Raw genomic sequence first — 23,980 nt, 5'->3', positions numbered from 1 at the left:
AATAAGGTTTCTTTGCCGGAATTACAGGTGTGCCATTTAATTCCCTTACACAAAGGTGAGTTGCAGGTCCTTGAAATAGCAACAGAGTTCCAGGCAAATTTTAGCCTCTGAGTGCCGTGTCTCTGAGTTGAGAACCGGGGCACAGGGAAAGAATGGCAAGGATAAAAGAGCCCGACTTCAAATCCTCATCTCTTTTTTTAACCAATTTTTTTATATCTTTCCAGCTAAAGTTTTCTTTTGACATTAATTTCTACTCCTTTAGGGATTAAATTAGCAGAGCTTTTAATGCTCAAATTTTGGAATGTTGCTAGAAGAATTATGACTTAAAAATATCAGCGGCAAGAAATTAAAGCTATTCTCCTCTCGTCATAAAATGTAGGCATAAAATTCTCTCCTGCTCTTCAGGCAAACTCGGAGACTTTGATTGGAAAGGTGTCTTTAATGACATGCTTTTGATGATCACTGTGGCCCCAAGCGCTCATCAGCAACCTGCTGGCCGACCCAGCTGTCACTGGCTTCTCAGCTCAGTTGCTGCAGGCTTTGCTACCCTGCTCATTTAGACTCCAAACATCTAAGAGGCCCCTGGTCCTTCATCAATAAAACATTAAGTGTAATACAGCAGAAACACACCTTTTTGTTTCCTCATAAACATGGGGATCAAAAGCAAGCGGGGAAGAACTCTTAGAAGGACTTGCTGCGATAATTGGGGAGGCTTCTCATTTGATTTTTCTCCTGTGTGGGATTTTGATTCTGCAGAGAGGCTGCAATATCCGAACCTTCAGTGCCTCGGAGTACAACGTGCTATAATAGCATGCAGATTTGAGCTTCTCGCTTTATTTATGACTCATCGGGGGGATGGCTTGTGAAGATGCTGCCAGTGTAGGGGATCTGGAGACCCTAACGCTGTCACAATGCGACTGTTAGGATTCTGTAACATGGAGGAAGAGAGCTCCACAGAGGAAAATAACAAGAGAAAGTGCGTGGCTGCTGGGGGGGGGGGGGGGGGGTGGAGATAGAAAATGGCATTGCTAGCGGGAGCTTCCAAGCCTCTAGGACAATGACAGCAATGGACAGGAACGGTTCTTCTCTTTTCTCCGCGGACCTCCTGAAACTGCTTGGTAGCCAGGGACCAGCAGAGGCCAGAACCCAGGAAGGGAAGGCAAAATGCTAAAGAATGCCTTGCCACCAGGACTTACACTCTCTTTACCCAGGGAAGCCATCTACCGGATGGGCCTGGGTGGCAGCTGTTGAAAAGATCCCCTCATAGATGACTGAAGAAGAGCAGGAATCAAGACCTAGGTCTCTGGCATGTGTCCAGCAGGGCCCAGCTATCAATATCTTTCATCCCTAATGTGTGGGAACTGAGACTGAAGAGCCTAGCTGGTGGGTAACCCTCTGCTTATAGTCGGCGATAGGCAGGAGCCCCTGCGAATGAGGAGCTTGTGCCCAGACCTTTGACCTTAGGTATTCTGGGCTCAGAACTCTTCTCACATTTTAGGTTGGTCACTTTTTTCTCTATGACCCCTCCAGATTGTGAGTCAGCCAGAGTGGGGGAATCTCTCCGACCCAGCCCAGGCCTGGCTCAGTGAAGGGAAAAACAAGGGTTGTCACTGTCCGCACTGGCTTCTCAGTTGCAGGCTGACTTTGGCTCTGCATGCCAGTGAATGTACTTGATGGTTGTAATCTGTTTCCTTAAAAAAATGTGTATATGTCTCTGTGAGTGTATGCCATGTGCGTGTACATGCAGGTGCCTGCGGAGGACAGAATAGGGTGTTAGACACGGGAGTTACAGGCAGTCATGAACCACTTAATGTGGGTGCTGAGAATGAAAGCCCCATCTTCTGCAAGAGCTGTACTCACTCTGAACTGTTGAGCCGTCTCTCCAACCTCCTGATAGCTTACCTTTAAAATGATCCTTTCATTTTCTGAGCCAGGATGACACTAAAGTCCTCTAACTGAGAATTTTCCTAATTAATCAGCTGAGGGAAGCAGACACCTGGTCCATGAGGACCCATTTCCTTCCACACACAAAGAGCTTGGCAACAGGGCTGAGAAGAAATTTCTCTATGAGTCAAGGGCTCTTTGTTACACATTCCTTGTCCCCTATAAACCCAGTCCCCAACCCCTACAAGGTCCATTTGCCTTTTTCCAAAGCTGCCAAAGTCAAACTCAGATAAAATCTTCTCTCCTCTTCTCTCCATGCTTGGTGTTGGTGCCTGAGGAAAAGGCGGGAGACCTGGGTGTGTGCAGCCTGAATGAGGTTAGACAGGACCTGTGCACTTAGCTCTCCAGGGGACTCCTTGTTTCTTAACAAACGGAAGACTGTCCAGGAGAATCGTGTCTATTAGATAACTAATAAATTCAGATTTCCCCACAAATGCTGTAGGCCTACCTTCAGAAAATAGCCCTGGGCTACAATTTAGATCCCCATTTTTTTTTAAAAAAAAGTTTCTTCTTCTCCTCTTTCCTTCTTCTTCCTCTTCCTCCTCCTCTTCTTCCTCCTCTTTTTCTTCTCCATCCTCTTCCTCTTCTTCTTCCCCCTCTCTTTGTGGTGTGTGTGTGTGTACATATGTGTGTGCATGTGTGTATGTGTACACGTGTGTGTATGTGTGTGATGTTGCACTTGTGTAGGTCAGAGGAAAACTTTCAGGAGTTCATTCTCTCCTTTCATCGTATGGATTCTGGGGATCAAAGTCAGATCATCAGGCCTGGCAGGTCCTCTTTACCTGCAAAGACATCTTCCACCTCCCATTTTTTGTTTTTGTTTTTGAGACAAAGACTCATGCAGTTCAAAATGGACTACAATTTACTATGTAGACCCAGCTAGCCTTGGATCTGTAATCCTCCTGCCCCAGTCTATCAAGTGCTTGCTTTGTAGGAATGTGAGAATTAATATTGCATTTCATACACTTCAGACTTCCAGTATTAACGTGTCATTTCCTGAGGATGTTCGTCTCATTCTAGAGGCAGAGCTGTGCACGCCCAGACAGAGTGAGCCTTGTGTTTCAAGTTGGAAATTAGCATGAATAATGACAGTGCTTTTGCTAATTTAGCCTCTCGTGTGTAATACAAATAGCATACTGATATCGCAGGCATGGAGGGTGAAGTAGCAGGTGGGCCTGCAGGATCAAGAGTCAAGAAATCACGTAACAAAACTCAGGAGGCAGTTGCATTCGTTCTTAACCTGTAGCTAGGGTTCACCATGTGATGACAGTTATAACAATTGTTTTGAGTCGGAATAACTTTCCAAGTTGTTGTTGTAACTGACTTTCTTGAATCTTATATTTGCGTTGGGAAAGTGCAGGGATTTGTGCTATCTTGGCCGCACGGGAGCCTGAGGCAGAAGGGTAGACAGACATAATCTCAGTTCCGACCCTAAAATTTGCTGGTGCCAGCTTTAACATTACATTCAAAAATCTATCTCGATGACTGCATTTCTTAGTGTGCCTGTGCATTTGGTCCCCAAGGTAAAGTCCAGGCTCTTCATTTTGTACCAGGGTGGTTATTCTATAAGTGTGGTGGTTTTGTGGATGAGTTATCAGGGAAGAAGAGGGGGTCTGAGATGTTGAGTCCATTATGCTCAAAGGAAATGTAACCAGGGTTACAAGAGATGTTATCAGGATGTTACTGAGTGTGTTAATGATGTTTTGGGCACTTTTCTGCTCACTGTGATGCTGTGTTGTCAATATGTATGCTCCTGACTGTAGCTTAGAAGAGCTCCAGGGGATCCCAAACAGGAGTATGTTATGAACCTGGTCTTGTTAGGATGGGATGGAGCAGGAGATGAGCAGAAGAGGATCCAGACGAGAACACCTGGTCCAGTACCTTTGACAAAGTAATGTGACAAAGTAGACGGTCAGACTCTGTAGGCTTCTTCTGGGACTAAATGATGAGAGATCCCAGGGCACAGGTTTTGATGTGGTTGAGATGAAGGCTGAGTTTCTGCTTCCAAGGCACCACCCCTGTCTCCAGAAGAGATAAAAATCAACTTCTCATCACCAGCCCTCCCTGTTTTCAGTGCCCACAGCTTTTGACTAATTCTTTAGAGTCCCCTGAAAACACCCAGTCAGATGAACAGCCTGTTCATTGTGTTTATTTTCTTTAGCACTTGATGATATGATAGTCATGATAGATTATATTCTTAATGTTTTGTTCAGGGGGCAATGTAGTATCAGGATGATGATGATGATGTCATAGTTGGAGTTGGTGGAGGATGGAGAGAAGAGTCAGCTCTTCTCTTGCCTTGGGGTGACAGTGGGGGTGGAATGAAAAGGCAGCCTCTTTTCCAAGGGTAGACGGTTCTATTACTTCATTAAAAATAACATTTTCCCTCATTCTCCTTTACAGAAAAACTTTGTTCATCCATTCACTCACATACCTGGCCATCCACTTATCTATCATTCAACCACCATCTGTTCATCTATCCATCCATCCATGCATCCATCCATCCATACATCCGTCCACCCATTCATCCATCCATTGATCCACCCACGCATTGATCCATCCATCTGTCCATTGATCAACCCACCCATTGATACATTGATCCATCTGTCTATCCATCCACCAATTAACTTATGTAGCCACCTACCCACCCATCTATTGACCTACCTATTAAATGATCCATCCATCCATCAAGTCATTCACCCATCCATCCACCAGCACCTTCATTAATCTGTCCATTTATTGATTCATCCATTTATCCATGGATCCATCAGTCCATTCTTCCCAGCCACACAGTCATTTATTTCCGAGTAACTTAACTCTGGTATTTGTGCTATATATAAGCTCAAAACCCTCGCAACCATCCTACATTTCAGATCTTTATTATTGGCCTGACTACTTCTTCCTATAATCCAAGTGTTCTTGATACTTGATCCCCATGGGTGACAATGAGGTCATATTAGCCTTAAGACATGAATTCCCTTTTTTGGTTTCCCTAGCTGTGGCGGTGGCTCACATGTGGCACATAGTGCGAAGAGACATTCTTGCATAGTGGCTAAGAGCAGGACCTGAGTACCTGGCCTTTGGGTATAATCCTGGCTCGGCACTTCTCAGTTTTGCCTTGTGCAAAGCTATGCTCTGTATCTTAGCACATAAGTGGGTAAGGTGAGGCTGCTGAAACTGATGGGAACACGCACCTCATTAAAGACAATGTCAGAATCCACAGAGCTGGTGGTGTCGGATGGTCCCAGGGGCTGGCCTGAACCCTCTGCTTCTTATTCCAGTGACACTTGTCACGCTATGTGATAGGACAGTAAAGTATGAGGACCAGACTGTGGGGACCTGGAAGCTTCTGGGCACCCTCCACTGCACTCAGTCTTCCTTTGAAAACGTCACCGGGATTTTGAAACAAGATGCTTTCAAGGATGTGTTTTTTTTTTTTTTTCTGTCAGGATCGTTTTCTTATCTGAGACAGCATCTCTCACGACATCTATCACCTCCATTTTGCTTCCATTGTGCAAGAGCCGACATAAAAACCCTCATCTTAGAAATCCTGAAAGAATACCTCTTTTTCCTTCCCTGTGCACATCTCATTCAGTCTTCCCCTGCTTCTCAAATGTGATCTTTTATGGAACTAGGTGGCATTTGTGGCACCTGAAAGGTGCTGGTGTTTAAGGCATTTAAAAATGATGGGCCAGGGCCTGCACCCTCTTTGTGCTTTTATCCCATTTAATTTGTCTTCATTCTGCCCTGAAAAATCTCACCTTTCCTTCTGCACAATTTCCCTTTTATCTCCATCCATCTATGAATTATTCAAGGAAGGGCTTAGATAGTGGGCTGCCTCATACCTGGGGGGGGAAGGGGCAGCTGCGTCCCTGATTTGGGTGGTTCAGTTTCCATCAGGTGCCACACTTCTACCAGCTTTGTATTACAGGACAAGCGGTAGTATCAAATTAAGGACAGACAAAAGGAAATGGCTGTTGGTACCTGTACATTTGCTCTAGGCAAGGACTGTGCTCTCTGGCTTAAATTAAGCTGGCTGTGGTACAGCCTCCGCCAGGTAGGGGTGAATGCCATGGCAGGAACAATTGATATCTGGCTGGGGGTCGAACAATGGCAAGTCTATCACTATGGAAACCCAAAGGTTTCAAATTAAATATGAAGAAGGGGCCAGCTTTCTGTGAACTTTCCTGTCATCTAGCCTTTCCTCCCGGTTCCTGTCAGAAAGGTGCTTGTCTCACAGGGTGGAGTACAGCACCTCTGGCCTTTAAGCTTAGCAACAATGTGGGCCGAAAGTGTTGGTAACATACTGGAGAGGGAGTGTGCCCTTTGGTGTGCTCTCTTAGGTAATTATTTCCTCAGGACAGTAAGCATCTGCAGGACGTCCAACTAGATTGACATCCATATTTATCATTGATTCTGTTTGTTTACACTGATTAGCACCTGGATAATTCATGTTTATCAGTCATCATTGACTAATGACCCCAAAATCCCTTATGACAACATTGAGCACTGAAGGGCACTGATACCCCTTCTCGGAGATTGTTTGTAGGTTGGTCTGGGCCTCATGTATAAACTCCAATGTCATCATGACTTCTTAGAGGTCACTTCTGGTGACTTGTCTTTTCTGGTAGCTTCTGTCTTTCCAAGACCCCTTTACTGTAGTTATATTACAGTGGTAATTTCCACAGGACACCATTGGCTCCATGCTTCCTACTGGCCCCATTTCCTTCTCCTAGAAATTAGAGCCATTGCAGCCTCTTCCTGTCTTCTCAAACTGACGCTTCCTGGCAATTGTCAAACTCTTGGCTTGACAAGATGCATGTTCCTCCATGCATCAAAATAACTGCATAAACCATGATAAGCTTTGAAGGGACAGGCTTCCTGTATATATATCTTGAGAATACTCAAGGAATCTCCTAGCCTGAAGCAAATCTAACCTTAAAAGTTATTTGTTCATACTGAGTTTAATTGGGGATGACTAAAATTTAATATATGCCTGAACAAAAATGTCAAAGATTAAAAATTATATTAAAAATAGCTCATAATGTTTTTCATACTTCTTGCCAAACTGGACAAATGGAAATCCCCAGGACAGGCATAGACAATGATAGATAAAGTGCATCAGTAGTGGGGAGGAACAAGCAACATAAGAGTACCTACAGTGAACGTAAGAGTCCCTTGTGCCTGGTGTGAGAACAGAGTGGGGCGCGGCCAGCCTCGGCAGCCCTGGGGTTGGCACGCAGCCTTGGTTACTTTTCTTCTGTTTGGATGAGGTTATGCTCAACGAACAACCCTCACCATCTGGCTTTTCATGAGGCTTCTGAGTTGTATTCAGCCAGCAGTGGGCACTGGCAAGCCAGGTGGTGGGCAACTTCAGCAGGTCCTTGCTGGGAGTCACTGTTTCGTGGTCTCGCCAGCACCATGCTTTAGAAGTTATGGTAACTCTGAACTCAGTGTGATATGAGAGATATTTGAATGAACAGAAAAGACGAAGATAGTCCTAAATATGTCTGATCATTTCTTTTTCCTTTCTTAAAATGTTTTTCAGAGACAAAGTGCTGGAGCGACCAACGGAAAAGACAAGACTTCAGGAGATAATGGTAAGAAGGCAGCAAAGGTCCTGCTGTCTCCCCACCCCCATCTGCGTCTCCCTGGGCATGCGCAACTTTGTACCGTGCGTTCCACACAGACGGTCTTGCTATTTGTACCAGTGCTTTAGTTTAGAGTGGCTTTTAGCAACTCACAGCGAGCCTTGTGGTCCATCTTTGCAAAGAAAAGCGAAGCAAGCTAAATGTGATGCTAAGAGCAGTTTCCCTCCCAGAAGAGAGGACTCCCATTTTGGGCAACATGTTAATTACAATGCAAATATAGTTCTCTGCTTTCTTCATTAGGGTTGGTGAGAATCCACCCGAGTTGTTGTGATGCTAAAATGAGATCAAATGAGAGAAGTGCTTTGAAAACTGTGCTCGACTCCGGGAAGGAGGTGGGGAACTGGGCTCTATCCCTCCGGAGCACCCGGAACCCAGTGCCGGTCTCTGCGGTGGGGCTGGGGCAGGGCTCTTGCTTTTACTGCAGAGTCCCCCAGAAATAAAACCACAGGGTGCTGGGAGCACACCCCTCCCTTCTCTCCGGGGTTCACCGGGAACAATCTTCAGTTGTAGGAATGAACTTCATATTTTTATGGAAACTGTAGACTGGTTTGGAAGACCTAGATTTGGGACAGAGGACACTGTGTAATAACGAGCACCTTTCCCCACAATACCTGGGGACTACAGTGTTGTTCTGAGGATGCTAGATTCTGGATGTTCTTAAATTTTATGAATTACAAAACATGGTCTTCTTCTTTTTGGAAAAAGTTCTATTGCCTCCAACTGGGTGGAAGGGAAGCTGGTGTCCACCAATGAAAGTTTGGATAACAAATGAGACTCAAGGGGAGAACATCCCGCTGGCTGTCCTGTCCTGGTCACGGCCAGAGCTGCTGAAGGTGACAATGATCTTATCAGAGTGGAGGGTGAGAAGGAGGGATGCTGGGTTTTCCTGAACCTGAGGATGCCTCATTTTATGTCCAGAAAATTTCTGCCTCCTGTGCAGGTCTGAGGGAGCATGCAGGACACTAGAAGGAGATCAGAAAGTTGAGGGCAGGGCAAGAAGGGGCTGAAAAGGGAGGAGGAAGGTTGACGCTCTTGGCTCTAAACGAGAAAGTGCATCTGTGTATCACACAGAGCTATTCCTCACTGAGGCCTCCGCTGACTCTCCTGGTCACACACCGGTTATATCCACCCGTCAACTGAAGTTTGTAGCCACAACTCACAGCATCAGGACTATGGTTTCTAGAGTCCCCTATCCTCAGGGTCACCAACCTGTTGTTATAATGTCACTTGTGACCTTAAGTATGCTGAAGACCCCCAGACCTTTAGTGTGCATCGGCGTCACTAGAGATGGTTCTTCCTCTGGAAGTGAAAGTAGAGCAAGTTTTCAAAGCTTGCTTATTAATAAATAGGAATAAACATTCTATATATCATATTCAAGGGACTTTTATTTATGAAAACTTCCTATTTCCAAAGCATCAGACCTATCTGGTGCAGAGAACAGGGGTGTTTTATACCTCTTGCTGATGTCTGCCCGACAGGAGACCTGCCGAGTTTTCCTGTCTGCTGATGCATGCCTTTTGCAATGCCCCATGATGGGCAGCCTCTGGAAAATTCCGCCGTGTACCTGGTAGGGAACACGATTTTAAGAAGGAAATAAAACCTTTTATTATCCAACTGCATCCTTTATAATCTCTTTTATGAGTTTGTCCCTACCCCATTCTTTGAGCCTCCCATCCCTGTGTGAGCCCTGGATACCTGAGTAGCCTGGAGCCTAATGATGAGGCATGATTGTCGCTGGGTTGGCACCAGGTCCCCCGCGACCCATGCCACTGCACCCACACTGGCTTCTCTTGCCGTGCCACTGGTTCTTTGGGGCATGTTTGCATGCCCTGGGCTTTGTACCACAGGCATGATTGACCCTTATGGAGGACGCACCTTTCTATCATTCAAAAACTGCAATTTCTGCCAGCTTTAAAAAAAATTTATTCTTTATTTCTTAATTGTTTAATACTTATTTAACTTTTTGAATTAAGAGTTGGTTCTCATCAGTAGACATGGAGTGAGCCTCTTTTGTGGAGGTATAAAAATTAATCAAATGGAAAAAGTCAAGATACTGTGAATAAGGCTTTTTATTATATAAGCCTAGATCTTAAAAGAGATTTGCTTCTAAGTAGCAAAAAGAAATTAGAGATCATTTGATAATTATAGGATGATGGCACTGTTTAAATCCATATTATTATAAACAAAATATACCTTACTTCGAGAAAAAGCTGCTTACATATATTTGTGTATGATACACTATTATTATATTAGTAAGCCTTTTGGAGGCTTTTATCTCTGCGAATGAGCAACACAAAGGCTAGCAATGCCCAAAAAAGACTGCGTATAAAATGTCCTAGGAGCAGAACAAAATTCCCTGAAGAATCTAAGTTGCTTAATTTCTTATTCTCAAATTCTGTATCTTGGAATTTCTGTTTTAGCTTAATATTAAATCACATTAAAATTCAACTTATTTCATTCTGTCAGAGCAATTATCAAGGGAGATCTATTATGTTAATGTATGTTTCCAGTTAATATCCAATGAAGCTGCCTACATGTGTTAAAGGAGCAAGGACCCGTGAGAGCAGACACGTGCAGCATGAGACGCCGCAAGGCTGTGAGAACCGCACCACCGTCCTTAATATTTTAAAAGCAAGACTTCCCAGCTCTATTCGTGTTTCCAAGCCAACATGCTATTTTCCTAAATATGGACTTTTGTTGAGGTCCCTGTTTGACAACTTCGGGAGGGATCTGTGGGTCCTGACAGTTTGACGGTTTACATCAGGAAACACGGGTGTAGGGGATTGCCTTCTGGGCTTGACTGGTCCTGTTTACCAAAGGCTGTGCCTAGAGGGCTAATAGCTAGGGATAAGATTTCCAAAAATGCTTGTTTTCACTACCAACATAACATTTATTGACGCAAAAAATGACACTTATCCATTTCTTAATGTCCTGGATGCCCCTTACTCTCCTGAGAATCACTCCACAGATTTCAAGACCTTTAATTAAAACTGTTCATTTTTAATTTGTGTGTGTGTGCGTGCATGTGTGTGTGTGTGTGTGTGTGTGTGTGTGTGTGTTGGGAGTTGTGTACAGGAGTGCAGGTGCCTGCAAAGGCAGAGGTAAGAGACGCCCCTGGAGCTGGAGTTATAGATGTTTGTGAGTTAAAACAAAGGTAACGGTCCTAGGAATTTAGCTTACATCATCTGGAAGAACAATAAATGCTCATAACCACCTCACCTCACCGTGAGTCTATGGTTGGCAGGTTTTTTTAGTATTAGGATTTTTATTTCTTTGGTGTATACATCTGCTGTCATTTGTGCAAGTACATGTGTGTGGAGGGTCCTTTCCTCCACCTTCTTTATTGAGACAGACTCTCCCACTACAACGGAGCTCACTGATTTTTCTAGGTTGGCTAACAAGCGAGTCTAGGGGACTCACCTGTTCCCTCATAACTTTGTATACATGACTGTATCACCAAGCCTTGAAAATTCACATGGGCTATGGGCATTGAACTGTGTCCCTTGTTCAACAGGCACTTTAACCAGTGGAGCCATCTCTTCAGTCTGGCATTGGAATGTGGATGACCTAGAGATTTCCATGGCTCTATGGACAGAGCTCCTGGGGCCGTCTGCCGAATCAGGCCCTGGGAATCACTGCCCTTGATGTAATTTTCCACCTCAGTGAAATAATAGTTCGTGGCCCCAGTGACAGATCTTTGCAGTCTAGACAGCAAAATTAAATCCAAACATGTTTATAAATACAGATGCCATCTGAATGCACATAGCTCAGTACTAATCACCTATTTATTCTCGCAAAAACCATATCTCTTTCCTGCGTGTTTGATGTGTGACCTGATATCGGCCACTCAGAGAGACCTGGGTTAAGTCTCTGTGTTGACAATGGAAGTAGAGAGACACCGAGAGACAAGCAGCTGCGGGGCGGAAGGGGGGGGGGACTTCCCGTCGAAGGAGAGATTTATGAGTAATAACCCTTCTGGATGGCTTTGCTGCTTGCCCAAAGCTAAATTGAGTTTCTAAAACTGGGACAGAATTCTCCTGACTTACCGAGCTATGATGAATTTGTTTCTAGAGGGTGAAAGGCAGATAAACCCACCTGGTTGGAGAAGAGAGCAGCTCCCTGCTCTGAAGGGCGGTGTCTGTCATTACTTGGGGGCCACCCTGGAGTTGGGGTTTCTTTAATGAGGGTTAACAATGCAACACAACCTCAGGTTTGGAATCCAGAGGTGTGCCTCTTCTTTGGGGTCGGGGCTGTCACTGAGAAGTTTCCGGTAGCTGTGAGGATGTGCAGGAAGAAGGCCTGACTTTCCATGATGGCCTGCCACCGACAATGACGGAAGCGCTCTGTTGTATTAGGTTCTGTCCTCTGCCTATTTTGAACACAATCCAAATGAAAGGAATTCAAGTTTTTTTTTTTTTTACCTTTACCTTCGAGAGAATCTATCCACTGGTACATAAGAGAATATTGTTCTTATTTTTCTGCCATCAAGCAGGTGGGGAGAGTGACTGAGGAGCGTCCTTAACACACGTAGACATGTATGCTACCGTTACACTGAGCGTGAGGCCTCAAAGAAGACGTGGCATTCTCATATGCATGCCTAGTGCTCTTTGCCCACCCTTATTTTAATGTCGCCCACTAGCCAGCAACAGTCTTTTCTTTGTTCTTGGTGCATGACAGGTTATCAAGACCCACATACCGATGTGGGCTGATTGTGCCTAGGATCTGTTGAATCCATCACTATTTGATTTGTACAGCAAGGGGTGTGAGGTCACATGTGCAGGGGCGGGCAAGCAGTGAGAGAGGACTCACATCCATGCTCAGAAGAGAAGACCAGTGTTGGAGAATGCTGCTGAGGTGATATTGCATTTGTGTCTAGATGTGATCTCTAGAAAGGTGACTGAATGTCTCCGACACGGGGTGCTTCTCTGCATAAAGTGGCTATGCCTGTGGAGACAGGGAGGTCCAAGCTGCCTGGCATGCAGCTTTGGTATTGGGAGTCAGGGGAAAAGCTTACCAATGTATTTGGAAGGTGGGTAGAGATTAGACTCTAGCTCCCACCAAGGGGCTGACCCCACACATCTCAGTTCAGCTGAGATTCCACCTTCTTTGAAAAGGGAGAGTGACATCCTTAAGCACACCTCAGAAACTTACGTTGCTAATAACCCAGACTGTGCCTGACTATGGAAAACTCCCCTCCACGAAGCCATCAGGTTCCACAATGTGTGGTATCTTCCAGGACATTGAGCCTTTTCTCTCTCTGCTGCTGCAGTAAAACCTGTCCTGCAAAAGCCGGGAGCCCCTGCAGGAGGACCGGGAGTGCAGCAGTGCATGCCATAAAAAAACAGAGAAACAAAAAACAGAAGAGAAAACATCAGCATCGGGGTGAAAATCAAAACACTCTGATCTCTATCTAGGCTTTTTTTCTTGTTCCATTTCCTTCTCTTTTCTTATTTGAAACAGTTAATTTAAACACACACTGAGAATTTCTGAGACTCAGAGATGAGTCCTTTGTGCTATTGGCTCCGAGCCCTCTACAGAATCTGTGTACCGGGAGGAAAGGATGGATGTCCAAGGTTGCTTCTAATATTGATCCAGATGGGTAAAGAATGAAATTGGAATTGCTTATTAAGCCAGGCCTTTCAGCCATCAGGGTCTGCAAGGAAGCCTGCTTCACGTGTAGCATTGTTGAATGAGCGGCTGATTCCGTGTGAAGGTTGTCTCAGGGGTTAGTGCTGACCGGATTTATTGCTATCGATCTGAGTTAGCAGGAGGAATTTTAAAGAGATGTTTTGCCCTTTGGGTTGAGCAGTGTAGTGACTTTTTACAGAAGAATCATCTTAAAAAAAACTCGATGTTGGTCTTCTTTGGAATGAGTACATCTGATATGTTATTAACCACATAGAGGAAGGTGTGGGACTCATCCTCTATTCTTCCTCCCCTTTCATCTTTATTCCTGTTCCCCCTCCTTTTCTCCCTCTCCATCCCTCCCTCCTCTTCCCCTTCCTTCTTTCCTTCCCTCACCAACTTCCTTCCTTGTTCCTTGCCTTCCTCTCTTCTTTCTCTCCACCTTTTCCCTTTTGACACTGAACATGGTATAAGAAGGCTACTAGACTAGCTGAATATCAAACTGCATTTCACATCATGTACATTAATGACAACCTGAAGTGATAAATGATGCTCACGAATGCTCTTAGAGATTTTTCTAAGCCCACAACGATATCATGACCTGGGAAGATATTGACCTCTGCCCTTTGGAACTGTTTCCCAAACAGGAGACAGTAGCTTCAAGCTACACTTATGAATTATTTGGTCAAATGAAAAAAAATGCAATAATTTAGACATCTCAATGGACTTTCATTTGTGGTTCTAGGGCTGGGCACCACCTCTGTCTATGAAACAGCACATGTTTTTAAATGAGTTGACCAGTTTTGTAGACAGAAGGGCTATCAGAAGCAGAGCAGATGGTGCCTCGGTTGCTTTAAATTTTATTTTTCCATAAGGGTTAGAACAGAAGGAAGCCCCTCCCCAAACTTTGCACCCCTAACTGGTCTGCTGGGGAATTTGACTTCTATTTCTCTTCTCATCTGGGGTCACGATGATGCCTTATTGTTGCTTGTGATGTGGCTGGGCCAGAGCAAACACCCTGTGCAGACCATCTTTTCCTCTGTATCCGATCCCACAAGTTGTATGGAGATAGTATTGCCTGTATGCTTGCAAATCTCTCATTACCCACCCCCACCCCTGGTAGGTGAAGCAGTCCTAATCTTATTTAGAGAACTGATTTTTGCAGGCAGTGGTTTCCTGAAGGTGAGAAGTGGTTTATGATCCAGCCTGAGCTATGTGAAGATAAGGTGGTCCAGATGCGTAGGCATCGCACTAGGGAGGTTTGGCAGGGATTAGCAGGCTTGTGGAAATGCTGGGGTACCCCTGCAGTATCAGCTCTCAGCAGGCATGTGGAAATGCTGGGGTACCCCTGCAATATCAGCTCTCAGTAGGCATGTGGAAATGCTGGGGTACCCCTGCAGTATCAGCTCTCAGCAGGCATGTGGAAATGCTGGGGTACCCCAGCAGTATCAGCTCTCAGCAGGCATGTGGAAATGCTGGGGTACCCCAGCAGTATCAGCTCTCAGTAGGTACAGTGTCTGCTGTTCTTTGAGAGTGGGTCTCGCTCATGGGCTGGATCTGTGTCCCCAGCTAATTTGCAGGATTAGGTGAAGGCCTGGCCACCGCAGTGCTTCCAGGGGCAGATGGAAGCCGATCTATTCCAGTTTCAGGCTCTAGAAAGAAAGGATCAGAAACTGTAAAAGAAAGCTCTCTAAATACACCTTTGGGGAAAGCCCTCAGGGACTGTTGGGAACGTAAATTCCTCTCAACTAAGTGATTAGCTTCTATAGCTTTCACAATGAGTAACAAGTCAGTTTCCGATCAATATTAATTAATCATGAAGACTAGACTCAATATTTTTCTCTATCCAATCAAGAAATGATATTTCAATTTCTACAGTCTTATTCTCCCCTAAAAGGGGATTTTCCTGATTCAGAAAGTGACCAGTTTTCATTAGACTTAGGCAGGCTGAGAACCAAGTTATGTGCCAATCATGTTTTTAAGAATCACTTCAAAATGAGATGGTGGAGTCTTTGGCACTCTGCTAAAATCGAGCCCAGTGGGCTGGCCCCAGCACCATGACTTTGTCTCGTAGGTGACAGGGGTGTGCGCGTGTCCACACAGGTCCTATGGTTATCCAGATTGCAGAGCCCATGGGAGACATAGAGCAGTCTTTGTCTTGAGTGTCCAGCAAATCCACCGAGGCTTCAGTTCTGGTAGGAACAACCTCAGCAAGCTTATTCCTGCTTGCTCCACTTACCACCCCTCCTTCCCTGTTTGTTATTCATGAAGGACAGGGCCCGTGGTATTCACCGTAGATCTCAGTGAGGCATGGAAACTTGTCCTTGTTTAAAATGATTAAGCAGAGCATCAAACCACATCATCTGAGTGGAGGTGCTTTTCAGAGCCCGGCTGTCTGCTCATGAGACCAGCTCAAGATGGACATCATATCTGAACTTTATTTTTAAAAAAGCAATTAATCACACAATGATCATGCCAGAACCTATTTTCATTGTGTCACTGCTAAGTTGCTGTCTTATTTCAACATAGAGAAAACTAGAAATTTCTAGGCGTTAACAACTAACTCAACGAAGTTAAATGGGTGGTAAAAATGATTTATTATTCACTCAGAAACTGCACCAAAGTGTGCAGATCAGTAAATCCAAACCCTGAAATCCACTTTGAACTCTTGTGAATCTTCCTGGACCATATAAAAACATCACCAAGTGGGCTGAATAAACAATAAAATAAGATCAAGCAAGAAACCGAGGAGATTGTTCAGCCAATAAGATGCTTACCACACATTAATGAAGCCCTGAGTTTGGATGCGGAGTATCCATGTCAAAGCTAGGTGTGGTAGCGTGTACCTTTAACCCCAGAACTGAGGCAGAGACAGGGAAATCCTTAGGGTTTGCTGACATGGCTGAATTGGTCGGTTCCAAGTTTGTTAAGATACCCTGTCTCCAAAATATAAGGTGAAGAGTAACTGAGAAAGACAGCAGACATTGACCTCTGAGCTCCATACACATGTGTGCACACATGCATGTGCAGCTGCCACACACTTGTGAGATACACATGCCATACACAGACATACAAACATGCCTATATGTATACCACACACACACACACACACACACACACACACACACTTATTGCAGTGGTGGAGTTGGTAGGCACACCCAGGCTTGAATGGGTGACTGGAAAGAGTACAGAGAACTTGAGAAAGCAGAGAGGAACACTGAACTTCAAGTTTGGATGCTGATTCTTTGGCTATTGATCACACCTAGATAGACAAGACACTCGCAATACAGCCTGGTGCTTACAGAGCTCAGGGTCAAGTTGATGCCTACGTGATCCTTCCTGCAGCCTCAGGAACTCTCCCTGAAGGGTCCAAGTGGCTCTTAAGCCAGAATCGAATGCTACTCAGACAGGAGCCTTCCCAGAAGAAACCGAAAAGCTCACAGAATAGGAGCGCATTCAGCACAGGAAAACGCCAAACCAAGGGAAATGGAAGGAAATATTAATTGGGTTCCCATTAATTTCCCAAATGAGGCACAGCAAGCGTGACTGCTATTTTTATTTTAATGAGCTTGGCCGAAACTGCTGGATCCCTGAAGGTGCTGGCTGTGGCTTTGTTTGATTTCTTGCTTGGATCGCACCTTGTGGTAGATTAAAGATGGCTACCAATTACCACCTGGCAAACTTTGCAACTGGGTGAGCTCCGCAACCCATCAGACCCCGAGAAGCTAGCAGAGTGGACGCCACATCACAAAGTGATGCCCAGCCTCAGTATTGGCAGCGTCTGCTTTCCTGCTTGGGAGTCATCCATGGAAAAAGCCAGCTGCTATATAAGAAAGGCAGCTTCCTTGGACCTCCAGACTTTGAGGAGGCCTAGGCTAGCGATATAGAATGGCCACATGTATAAAAATAATCTGTTCGTGGCTATCTCAGTCATCGATGAAGAACCATGAAGAGGGCTTCAGATGGGCCACTTTGCTTCTCTCATCTCCTCCCGCTCTTTTTCCTTCCATTCCTCTCTGCCCTTCTACCTTCCTCTTTTCTTCTCCCTCTCTCTTCTTATGCGTCCTTCCCTCCCTTCCCTTCTCCTTGTGTATCTTTCCTTCTCTTCTTTTACTTTCTTCATTCATTCATTCATTCATTCATCCATTCAATATTCTCTTGTCTACTGTGTACTACACTCTAATCAGAGCTGGTGATAAAATATTGTAAGGGAGCCATGTGTGTGTGTGTGTATGTGTGTGTAGGTATGTGTATGTATGTATGTGTGTTTGTGTAGGTATGTGTATGTTTGTATGTGTATGTGTTTGTGTGTATGTGTGCATGTGTAGGTATATGTATGTTTGTTTGTATGTGTATGTATGTGTGTTTGTGTGTATAGGTATGTGTATGTTTGTTTGTATGTGTATGTGTTTGTATGTGTTTGTGTGTGTGTGTGTGTGTGTGTGTGTGTGTATGAGCAATCTGTAATGGCAAATACACCTGTTGTGGTCCCAGGAGAACACTGGGAACACTGAATGGATACTCTGAAGTACCTCTGCTATGGAGGGACTATCTGCAAAGGCATGTGGCAGAGCCGAGAGAAACAGAGGAGAGAGTTGCCATCTAACACTTGCCATGAGATTTTGTGGGGTGTTAGGGGTGTTTACCAGGACTCTGGGAACAGTGGCACTGCAGCAACACAGCAGAGATGTGTGGGGCTACGGGATTTAGCAAATCAAAGTACAGCATGTTCACCCAAAGTTCAATTTTAGATAAACTTAAAAAAAAAAACATTTTCAGGATCCATATTATGCAGGGTTGGGGGATATAGTTCTACCAAAAACATTTTACATCTGAAATGGAAATTTTTCCAGGCATTCTAGTGTGTGTGGCAGCTCCAGGTTAGAGGGAGGGAAGAGAATAAACAGGTTTTCTGACGACAGCTAGGGCCACCAACGGGAGGACCCAACCAACACCTTAGAACCACTGTCAAGAGGAGGAGAGAGAGGGGTGGAGAGCCAGGGAAGAGAGGACACAGAAGTGGTTGTGTGGGCCCGGGGTCCATGTTTAGTTTCCCACGATGCACTTCTCTCTTTCAGTGCTGCACTAGGTCACTCTAAGTAAAAAAAAAAAAAATATTTACTCTAAGTAAATAATTGAGCCATTTGTACTAATGTGTGCATCTTTACAGAGACAAAGCAGGCATGGCAATGTCACCCAACCTCAGAAAGGAGAAAAAACTTTCTTCCTCATCTGTGGATCCCAAACTACAGTGCATGCATGCACATAGGTAAATGGGTGGCTGTAGGCGTGTGCTGCGGGAGCTCCTTCCTTCAGCTAATAGCCTTTAAGATACCAGCCCGCTGGGGCTATTGGCTGAAGGAGTGGAAGGAGCTCCCGCAGCAGGCGTGGGTCTAGTATAAAATTTAGAAAGGCGACAGAGGGGGGCATCAGGTGATGAGCAAGGCTGGATGCAGGCAAAGGACACAAAAGTCTGAGGAGGACACAGAGCTAATCGCTTTCCTACTTTTAGCTCTGTCATGTTTTCTTTCATTTTTTTTTTTTTTGTGGATAAGTGCATATAAATATGTACTTGATTGTGAAAATATTAAATCTTGTTAAAGTTCTATGGTTTACGAGTGGCTTTTTGAACCATAAAAAGCTTATTGAGATGTGAGGGTTGGGAATGGGCTTGTTTAGAGGCTACATTAATCTAGCTGCATGATGTTTCTTTAACACTATTTAATGAGTATGTATATGTGCCTGAGTGTACGCATGTGCACCGTGTGTGCTGCATGATGTTTGCAACTGGTGAGTTCATTACAATAATATCTATAAAAACAGGGATGATTATTGATTATCTTCCTACACAAATAAAACACAAAAGCAGGTACAACCAGTCCGGGCCTAATATCCTTCCGTTTGAACTCTATGATGTTCCTGGCTGGCTTGATACACTTAAAGGAACGTTTGTTTTTGCAAGGCCACATCTTGCTGTCCCAAGGGCATTAGTTTGTTGCTGTGCAGACGACAAAGCATTCCTAGCTTTCCCTTTGAGCCCCCATTCCCACTTATGCAGGGATTATGCAGGAACAGAGGAGCAAGGAGCCCAAACAACAGACCCTAGTGGATCCCAGGCATGTGAGAAACGGAGAAGGGGAGAGAAAAAAACATTGCCCCAGCAGGTCAGGTTCCTCGGCGCCAGGAGGAAAAGAAGAGCAGCTTCTAGACATCTGTGACTGAGGACCACAGGGACCAAATTCCACGTATGCTTAGAGAGCTCAGTATCTGTGGCAGGAGCCCACAACCAGCATACCACAGGCTTCTAGTAGAGCTGCCTTCCTGTGGGCTGAGAGAGAGCATAGCCTGCTCCTGCTGAAGGGATCTGTGGGAAAGCTGTGCTGGCCCACAAGGAAGTGGGAGGGGCACCGTTGGCTGCTGCAGGGAATACTGCCGTGCCTCCTGAACATAGCCTCCTGAGGCTGCTGAGGCTGCTGAGATTGCTCCTAAGGCTGAGCAAGGGTGTATTCAGCATTCATCTCTCCCAGTCTGCTGCTAAGGGAAGGGATGTTAACATTGGCCTTGACCTTGCTGGGGAGGATGGAGGAGCCATCTGCTCTCCTTCGGGTCCTTCTTGGCTGCCTCAGCTTGGAAACCTTGATTTAAACTTCTCATTAAACTGAAAGATCTGCAGCTTTAAAGGCACAATAAATGGCCACAGCTCTCTGTTAATCAACCATATCTTCTTTTAACCTGGTCCCCCCTCCTCACCATGATGCTAAGAATTGTGTTTTCCTATACCATGGTAAGAAAAGAAGGAATAGGACCTTGTTTGTTATAAACGATGTCTGGAAGTTTCAAACAGTGGCAGAGGTGGTCAGTAAACTGAAAATGAGCAATTTATTAACTTGATTTTTTTCTGGCATTAATTTGAAGGTTTATTAGTCTTGTTATTGCAGTTCAGAGATTGTGGGTTGATATTCTCTTTCACTGTTTGCTCCTCTGCAGTTAGGTTTTCAAATCTCTCCAACTTCGTGCAGTCCTCTGCTCATGGTACACTGTTTGGGGTGACTATTTTTCCTATCAAATCTTATTGGGCATTATCACTATGAATAAGAAGACTCAGTATTTGCATATTGCTAGATTTCATTTAACGAGGTTTAAGACATTATATTTCCCAGGTGATAGCCCAGTCACTAAAATGCTTGCCTTGCAAGCATGAGGGCCTGACTTCCATTCCCTGAACCCATGTGAAAAAGAAAAAAAGCAGGGCTTGGTGGCACTCACTTTTTTCTTAGCTCTGGTCAGTGGAGACAGCAGGGTTTGGGAATTCACTGGTAAGCTGGTCTATCCTATTTCATAAGTATAGAGCCAAAGAGAGACCCCACCTCAAAGAAACAACATGGATAGGACCTGTGGAATCCACTCTCTTCCACATGTGTGTACATGCATCCACACATATTCCACACGTGCATGCTTGCATCCACACATATACCGGCACATACAAGCACACAAGGTTATATTTCCCTTGGAAGTTACCTTCCTCCCAGTAACTAAATATGAGCTGCTTCTTAGCAACTCTTGAGGTTCCTTTGGAGTCTGGACATGATTTCCCTATTAGGCAAGCTTTCCCCCCCTTTTTTTTTTGTTGAGATCTGTGTGGACCATAGATTAGCTGACATACAGATTGCTGCGAATGCATTCAGATCAGCAAACAAAGGCCTCAGTTCACACGGGTTTAGAAAACAGTCCTAACAGTCTGTGGTTATGTTGCATGTGTGCTCTGTGCATGTTTAGAAAACACTCCTAAGGTGGGGAGGAGGCAGAAATTTTTAATAATAATAATAATAGTAATAATAATAATAATAATAATAATAATAATAATAATATAGAAATCAATAAAAAAAGGAAACAAGGAAACACTCCTAACAGTCTGAGGTTATGGTGCATGTGTGCTCTGTGCGGGTTTGTAGAAAACACTCCTAACAGCCTGTGGTTATGTTGCATGTGTGCCCTGTGCTGGCTTTGCGTGTGACGACTGCCTCTTCACTGTTTCTAAGCACATTCTTCCCTCCCTACCATTCTACCACTGCAAACGCCGCAGATAACTGTAAATTGAACCATGCTCTGGCATTCATTTAGAAAACAGGCTCCTCAGATATCAGAGATATTTCTTTGCAGAGAATGCTGTTGGGAGCACAGTGACTTTTGTGCCAGCCCTTTCCAACCCAGCCATCTTACAGAGCCAATTGTCTTCAGGAAGGCTCTGTGTTCATCAACAGAGCCCACCCCCACCACACAGTGTCACAACGCGTTTGGACCCCAGTTAGCTGGCGATTTCTTGGACTTGGGGTTGCCATGTGTCAGTGTGGACATAAACCCATTGGCAGTTTGAATTGATAAGTGCTCAGCAAGGTGCAATTTTCCACCAGTCCATAAAACAGAACGGATTTTTATAGTGAGCTGTGACGATGGGTGGGGACATCAGAGATGGCTTTGATGCTATCTCTGCTGATTATCAGGCACCTGCTGGTCTCTGCCAGAGCCCTGGCTTCTCTGAGCTCTGTAACCATTTCCTAAGACTTTCTCAGGGAAAAATATCCAGACCTCTTCTAGTCTATCTATGGGTTTGCCGTCACCATACTGTCCCCTCCTCTCCAGTGCAGATGCATTTCAGCAAATGGCTCTCAAGTCCCTCTTTCCTCCTTGGGTTATTACCCTGACTATAGCAGGCTGAGCCTACTTGCTCTGAAGCTTGGCCAGACCACTGTATCTGACTCTTGATTGGCACCCAAAGAGATCATGCGTCAGAATCCAAAAGCTTCCTTTGTCCCTGCCACTGAACTTGTTCTGGATTCCCCCACGATAGACCATTGCATCCCTTTGGTCTTCATTGTCTTTAGAGGAGGACAAAGTTCTCTCCTTTCTCATTGTGATACTTTGTGAGTTTGTGACTGGCTCTCCTCTTTCCAAGAACACTCTAGAATGGTTTAATTCTCCTTTCCTTCTTTTCATGTATCCATGTGTGTGGTATATGCATGCATGCACATGTGTATCTATGTTTTTTATGTGTGGTGACATGTGTGTGTGCATGCATGTACATGTGCACGTGGAGGCTCCGGGATGATGTCAGAAACCTTCCTCAGTTCCCCTCCACCAATCAAGCTCAGATCTCAAGCTCAGATCTCAGGGCCAAGGTTGGTCTAAGTAGCCAGCTTACAAAGGGGATCCTGATTCTACCTTCCAAGGCTGCAATTATAGGTGAGCCTCTGCACCCATAAAGCATCTTTATCTGGGTTCTGGTCATCTTAATTCTGGTTCTTGTGACAAGTACTCTAGCTACTGAACCATCTCACAGCCCCTGAATTCTCTTTATTTTCCTTTTTCATGCATCAAAGGAATGTTAGATATGAGTCCAAGAAGAGACATGGCAGATGCAGTGGAGGGGAAGAAGTGGGGATAGGGAATGCCGAGCCGGGGCTGTCGGTGAGGACACAATGACAAGTAGTTTGTGAGCAGTTCATCACAAACGGGAAAATGGGAGAATCTGGTCTAAATTTTATTCTTCTCCCATCACTCACACACCACACACACACACGCACACACACCACACACACGCACACACACACACATCACACACAGACAAGCATGCGTGCATTCTTCTCCCACCACTCACACACATGCACACACTCATACACGCACACACATGCACACACTCACACATGCACGCACACACAAGCATGTGCACATTCTTCTCCTACCACTCACACACACACGCATGCACGCACACACACGCACACACACTCAAGCATGTGCGCATTCTTCTTCCACCTCTCTCTCTCCTTCTTTCTTTCTTTCTTTCTTTCTCTCTCTCTCTCTCTCTCTCTCTCTCTCACACACACACTCACACACACCACACACACCACACACACACACGCACACACACACAAGCATGCCTGCATTCTTCTCCCACCACTCACACACATGCACACACTCATGCACGCACACACATGCACATGCACACACTCACACATGCATGCACACACAAGCATGTACACATTCTTTTCCCACCACTCACACACACACACGCATGCACACACACACACGCACACACACTCAAACATGTGCACATTCTTCTTCCACCTCTCTCTCTCTCTCTCTCTCTCTCTCTCTCTCTCTCTCTCTCACACACACTCACACACACACACACACACAAAGAGGTGCGCGCATGCACGCACACAAGCATGCACACATTCTTCTCCCACCATTCACACCACACACACACACACACAAACACACACACACAGTTGCTATCATGGCATCTGCTTTGTGTTGGCCAGCTATTCCTGAGCATGGGGCTTGCCCTGGAGTGTGTTGATAAACCCAGTGACACTCCACTGAAGAAAACTGCTTTGCCCTCCCCTAGCAGCTGTCCATCACAAACGGCTTCTTGGGTGGGACCTTGTGCTGTTTTCCTCTTCTCCACGCTGGGATTTTGTCTGATTCAAACCTGCACTATAACAACCCCCCAATGACCTCCTGCTCCACCCATAGGTCAATGCGTCACACAGCCGTCACCAGACAAGCTGTTTGCTGTAGGCGGTTAACACAGAGACCCGCAAGCAGACAGCATGCAGGTGGTGAGAAGGCCTGCAGCACTCAGCCATAAACAGGCGTCTTTAGTAAACCTCTTCCACCAGGGTTCAGGGTTCCACGTGGAAGTGGAGGCAGAAAGATCGTAAGAGCAAGAGGTGGTGGAAGACTTAGAGGAGACGGTGCCT

General features: G+C 45.2%; 1 protein-coding gene across 1 annotated transcript in view; it reads left to right on the top strand.

Moving 5' to 3' along the window:
* Positions 1-23,980, top strand: part of Pcp4 (Purkinje cell protein 4) — a 58,678-nt gene that overhangs the window by 17,292 nt on the left and 17,406 nt on the right. Inside the window, exon 2 of the mRNA XM_038346867.1 lies at positions 7,493-7,544. Within this exon, the coding sequence (XP_038202795.1) occupies positions 7,493-7,544 (52 nt within the window). The remainder of the gene's footprint in view (positions 1-7,492; positions 7,545-23,980) is intronic.

The sequence above is a fragment of the Arvicola amphibius genome, chromosome 10, assembly GCF_903992535.2.
Source record: "Arvicola amphibius chromosome 10, mArvAmp1.2, whole genome shotgun sequence".
In the NCBI taxonomy this organism is placed as follows: Eukaryota; Metazoa; Chordata; class Mammalia; order Rodentia; family Cricetidae; genus Arvicola; species Arvicola amphibius.
Note: the sequence above shows the minus strand (reverse complement) of the source record. Positions and strands in the feature narration are given on the sequence as shown.